Source organism: Gadus chalcogrammus, chromosome 16, assembly GCF_026213295.1.
Source record: "Gadus chalcogrammus isolate NIFS_2021 chromosome 16, NIFS_Gcha_1.0, whole genome shotgun sequence".
Classification (NCBI taxonomy): Eukaryota; Metazoa; Chordata; class Actinopteri; order Gadiformes; family Gadidae; genus Gadus; species Gadus chalcogrammus.
The window spans coordinates 21,761,179-21,767,267 of NC_079427.1; the positions used below are offsets into that span (position 1 = coordinate 21,761,179).

The 6,089-nt window shown below is 46.3% G+C and overlaps 1 protein-coding gene across 6 annotated transcripts in view; it reads left to right on the forward strand.

Moving 5' to 3' along the window:
* The window catches only part of myo18ab (myosin XVIIIA b), a 56,250-nt gene that overhangs the window by 44,284 nt on the left and 5,877 nt on the right, over window positions 1-6,089 (forward strand). For 5 of the 6 annotated variants that reach the window (XM_056611994.1, XM_056611995.1, XM_056611996.1 and 2 more), the window contains 2 exons: window positions 1,779-1,901; window positions 2,722-4,197. In XM_056611994.1, the coding sequence (XP_056467969.1) occupies window positions 1,779-1,901; window positions 2,722-4,195 (1,597 nt within the window). In that variant the 3' untranslated portion in view covers window positions 4,196-4,197. Of the gene's footprint in view, window positions 1-1,778; window positions 1,902-2,721; window positions 4,198-6,089 lie in introns of those variants that run through there. The other variant, XM_056611999.1, reaches the window with a different exon arrangement.

Below are 6,089 nucleotides of genomic sequence, written 5' to 3' on the forward strand. Positions count from 1 at the left end.
GCAAATTGCAAAAAAAACATGAATAATCATACTTTCCCGGTCTGACTCCCAGTCTGACAAAAGGATTCTGAATAGTTAATTGTTAATCAGAACGCCTACATTTGCCTCAGTGTGTTACAAGAGACCTACAGGGGCTCGACTGGCTGCGTGTGAGGCGTCCTGCACCACAAGGGTCTCTAAGACGAGGACACAGGGTGAGGCAGAAGGGGATACATAGGAGCTAATGATGAATGTAATAGTGTGTAACAGAGATGTACAACCAGTGGCGGCGGATTGTCACCGACAATTAATGTCTCCTCTGCACTCTGTTTGTTTGCTCCCCCCCAGGCTTTCAGCGAAGCTTAACTAATAGTATGGTGGTCAAGGACATAAATTGTGGTTGACACCATGTGTGAAGCACTCGATTACAATGTGCCCGCCGTTGTTGTCTTGGCTGCAGACCTGGGAGAAGCCGTGATCAGAATGCTGTGAAGAGGGTCTGGGATCCAACGCAACTAACACTTGAACTCTAAAGAGTTGTGCATTAAATTTACAAGCATATGGATTTTGCTTCTTCTTATATCCGTGCCAGGTCTTTGAATACAAATGCCTTGTCGACCAATTACAAATGGGTTACGTCTTTTACCTGATTGGGAAGCCTGGCTCCGCCCAGGAGGGTAAGGAAGGTGGGTCGTTCTACCAGGGGTTTTCTGCATCTCCTCTTCAAACCTTTGAAGACTTCAAAGACTTTTAGCCTTTGTTGTCGCTTCACCAGAACACGTAGGTGTATTCACGCACCGACGGTAATAGCCCAAACATGGCCTGCAAAACAAACCACACGCTTATGAGTGATATGTTATTGTGTCTACTCAAGCCCTAACTTTTTCTCGAAGCAAAAGGTAGTGAAAAGGGAGAGGTAATGTGATTTTCCGTGGATGCAGTTACAGTTAAAATGAATTTTCCTCCAATTCCACAGTGGGGTACTCAGTTACAGATGTCCTGGTTCTGAAGCACCCCCATGATGTCTCTCTGAAACGATTAGGCTGATAGAATGTCATTCTGTAACGCTGTGTGGGTGTTGGGCATTGACGGCACTTAATGAGCGTTGAGCTCTCCATCCGTGTCAAATTCCATGACAGCGCCCTCTCAGTAGTTCGTCGATGCATAATGATAATTTAGAGAGAAAGAAAACCCTGCTGTGTCCAGCTGTGTACCGAATCAATCTGTCAAACACGGAGGCTGTTTATGCGTGCGTGTGTTGTGAAGTATGCAAGAGCGAGGATCCATCTATTTAATGACTGCTCAATTATTATTCGTAACCCAAGGCTAAAATGGTTTATTAAAGCTGGGTCTTTTATTTTTTGGTGATTATTTTACCCAAGTGAAATTGTTAGGTTTTTTGGAGTGCATTTTAGTGCACAATAACTTCTCGGTTATGCTCAGATAAAATGCTGTGTGGTTGCTTTGGTAACAGTGTTTGTGTGTTTCAGATATAGGCTTTTGTGTGCATGTGTTTTCCAGGGTTCATCTTTGTGAGTGTGTCGGCGCACATTGCTGTCATAGATAAGTGTTGTTTGCTCCCCTCCAGGGTAGCACTAACATCTAGAATTCAAGCTACAAAATATATAACATTTTCACACTTTGCTTAAGCATAGGCAGCCGAGAATCACTGCTTCCCTTTGTCGACTATTACCCATTTTCTAATTACCCCTCTCAACTCTTTTTCCCCATAATATCGTATTACATTTTACTTTCCTTTGTCTTACCTATGTTTTTGTTCCCCCTCTCCTCCATTCTAGCGAGGGTGAATCAGACACAGACTCTGAGGCTGAGAACCGTGTGGATGGAGTGAAATCCTGGCTCTCCAAAAGCAAGGGGTACAGCAAGAACCTCTCTGATGATGGCAGCCTTAAAAGTTCCAGGTCAGTATAATGTAAAATGTGTTTGCTCGCTTTATTATATCATTCAATCAGTTGCTGTTTGGCTGCTTATGGCGTTTTGCCCTTGAGTTTACATGTTCAAGAGAAACCATAGCAATGGAAGAGCGAACTCTGATTTTCGATAATTACTCAAACGCATTCCATATCTCTTTCTTTATTGGTGCCTTCATGATAGCAGGTGGCCTTAAAAGAAAGGTAACCTCGGTGGTAGATTTATCGACATGCCCAGTGGCCAGCTGGCACAGTCTACCTGAGCCTCTCCCTGAGATTTATGGAGGTGTCTGCCAGCTGACGGCTTTCGATTGCCCTAGATTTGTCTCTTTACTAGGATATATAACTCCTCTCCTTTTGGTAAGCCATCTCCTACTTTTGAAAAGTTTGGATAGTTTTTAATCGTACCTACTACGTTCCCCATAGACTGCGTCTATTAATGCTTCCCTTTGTAGGTTAAGTATTTGCCTTATGTGCTACATTGTACTGAACAAATTATTGGTCTACTGCAAGCCAACATCCTATATTCTGTCAAAGAAAGTCTGTTTCATTGCTGCACTTTGTACCAATGATGAGCTGGCAATACTGATATTTTATATACATTTTTTATTGCTGCCTTATTGGTTAACGCTTTCTATTTACTCCTTTGAATTCTTCCAATCGATTTTTACCATACCATTCATTTGTTTCACTCTTCAGCTTTCTTCAATCTGTCTATTTCTCTCCTTTCATTTCCTTCCCATTAACCACTTCCATATTTCTTTCACTTTCCCTGGAACCCTTTCTGCCTACACCACTTTTTTGTCTTTAGATTTGCTGTGAACTTAGATGCAAAGGAAGCTAAGGAATGGAAAGAGGCCAATAAAGAGGTCAATGAGGTAGATTCAAATCGACCCATGTCAGTAATGAGCTCTCTGAGCTACAGAAAGCGCCCCCAACTTAAAGATTCCATTGTTGGGAAGGGTGACGACAACTCCCTCTTAAGCACTCTCAAGGAGAACGGTGGCTCACAGAAGCCCCTGACCTCGTTCACCAAATCCAAACCTAGAACAGCAGATCATGCTGATGGCTCTGCAATCCCCTCATGGAGAAAACCCCTTGCTGGGGATGATATGGATGACAGAGAATCAGTCTTCTCCAAGGCCTATTCAGCAAGGAAGGGAATGGACAGCCGTCTGGCAGACTTTGACATGGAATCAACCATACACAGTCATGCTTATTCAGTCCGGGAGTATAGTCCAGATGACGACACCAAGTCCACCATCGGCTCACAACTGGGCAGCTCTCTGGGACAGCGTCGAGGCTTGTCCCAAGTCGGTGGCGGTAACCTCGGGGAGCCGTCGTATGGAAGGCGCAGTCCCGGCAGCCCTGGTTTGACCCGACGCTCCGGCGGCCGCAGCCCAGGGGGCATGAGCCGCGCCGACTCACGCATCTCGGTGGCGCGTAGCTGCCGCCTGAGTGAGTTTGACGTTGACGACAGGCGCAGCGTGGCCTTCACGGAAAGGTCGTCGCACAGTCCCCAGTCCTCGACAGGGCGCAGTGTCTCCATGCCTCCACGAGCCAGATCGTCACTGGGCGACGATGACGACACACTGGACATGTGTGACGTCAAGCCCGTCAGCCACCGCAACTACCTGGACCCCGACCTGGAGAAGGCCATCAACGAGGTGCTGAGCTTCAAGCCCATCCAGTTCAAGCGCACAAGCCTGGAGGATTCCGAGGCTGAGAAGGAAAAGACCCGGGACGAAGAGGGGAAGGAGGATGGCAAAAGGAGCCGGATGGCGGAGAAAAATCCCCGGAGCGGCAGCAGCCTCAGACGCTCGGCCTCAGCCGTGGACTGCCTGAGGGGCTCCAGTCGGGTGAGCTCTCGCAGCCGCAGCAGCAGCAAGAGCAAAGGCAAGAGCAAGAAGAAGAGAAGAGGCCACAGCTCCGAGTCAGAGGGCTCCGCCGACGACCGGCACAGCAGGAGCAGCTCGAGGAAGGGGGGCAAGAAGTCCAAGAAGAAGTCAAAGAAGAAGGGTCGCTCCTCATCATCGTCTTCATCTAAGTCTGAATCAGACTCAGAGTCTGACTCCAGTTCCGGGGCGTCCACCATCTCTTACCGCAGCGCCAACAGTGTTAAGAGAGCGCCTGGACAGAAGGACTCCGACGGGGCAAGGGAAGAGGCAGCATCCCCTGGTGATGGTGACAATGACAACACCCCCAACAAAAAGGATGACAAAAAAAGGAAGAAGAAAGTGGACAACCTGATGATGAAGTACTTGTACCGGCCAGACAGTGAATGAGGCAGGCAGTAGGTGTTTGCCTTGTTGTGTTGTGACTCCAAGAATGACCCCGGAGCATGGTGTGATTCTAACCATTGACCTTCACTTCATTTGTCACTTTGATACTTGGGCATTTATACTTTGTTTTTAAATGTTCCTATTTATAATATAACGTTTTAATGGTCACATGCTACTTTTTGGATGCTTTAATATAGATATTAGTGGGCCCCTAACACAGTATTTGAAGACGTTCCCGAAATGTGCCGTGGTGCAGAATTACAGCCACTACGAGCTAGTCGCACATTGAGCTTTCCCCAAACATGCAGTTTCGGTGTCTGTAGCTTTAATGCAAATGAGGAGGAGAGAGGCGGGTCAAAGAAGAGGATGGGGGTGTGGCCCTGAGCAGCTTGCGGCCACAGTACCATTAACAGTGCGCTCTGTTTACAGTGGAAGTATCGCAATGGCGAGGCGCACACAGCCCTTGGGCGTGTTCTGTAAATATTCTAGAACACTCCGGGTGCTCCGGCGGGAGTCCTGGAGCTCGTTATCTAAATAATATCATATTATGCATAGATATTTATATCGTATAATATATATTATCACGGCCAAAAGCTGTGTGCGCCTCCAGACGATGATTATGAATCTCAAACGACTGCGTCGGGTTCTTCTCTGGTTTTTCCACTTCCACATCGATCTGAAGTAGACTGAACCGCGTGCTGCCTGCTGCCGGGCGGTGGTGCTTCGCGGTGATGGTGCCTCGCGGCAGCGGGCAGCGGGGCTCAACGAAGGCTGAGATAACCCCAACTACAGTCTTGTTGTGGAAATACCAGGGACGTCATAGAACCGTTGTGTTATGCGCCATAACACCAGCAGCAGAACGGTTATCCAAATAACAAAGAAGTGTACCACACTTGCGTTACAGTGTGTGTAATCACACCTCCCACACACACACACACACATGTGGCGCTCGCACGGTCGTCGCTCATTGGTGGGCCAAATTCTCCCCTTCTTCTGGCATCTCCCCTTCTGACAACATACGTGGAGAAATCCAAAACGGCGCATCTGAGCTTTCGTTTTTTCAAAGGCGGATCAGAATGCCTAGTGCTCGTTTTACACCCAATGGAAATTCTAGCTGCTGGGGGAGCATAGGTAGGCTAAGGGAACCTCATATTAATGTTAGAAAACCTCAGAAATCATGCCATGGGATCTTTAACATAAAACTGCTTTGAAGTTAAGAAATCGCATATACTTCTAAATCCTGAAAGACATATCAGGATTTCTGTGAATTATTCACCGGTAAGAGGTAGACCCGGGCTAGAAAGATATTTTGTGACTTTTTAGCCGTGGGATTAAAGCGCATTCATCTCGTGAAAGACTTTCTACCCCAAATTCCCTCCTTAACCTCTGTGATTTATTACCCTTAAATGGTAAAAAAATAAGAGCAGTCCTCAATTAAGTCAAGCCATCTTCCCTGCAGCCCCATAACTACAGGCATAAATAGACCCAAAGCATCGATCCCCACCTTCTAGTGACTTAATTTAAGGTGCACAATGGACACATTAACCACCAGTTTTGCAATATCAAAGCAGATGAATGTTATATAATGTTAAAACCCACAGGTAGTTTGCAAGCCGGCATCATTTGTTAGATAACTAGACAATTTACTTAACATCTTATTTTTCTTTTACCAATACCAATTATTTTACCAATTACCAATACAAAGTATAAATCTGAGGTGTACGTATGTTCATCGATTTTTTTTAAAGTACCACTTTGCTTACTGGGCACTGCACGTGACTGTGTATCACAGTGTGGTTGTTTTGTTGGAATGCTTAACATTAAGATTAGGCGGATCCATGTACTTACTACATAATCTACCAAGGTGCTCCTTATCTCCGGTCTCTGCAACATTATC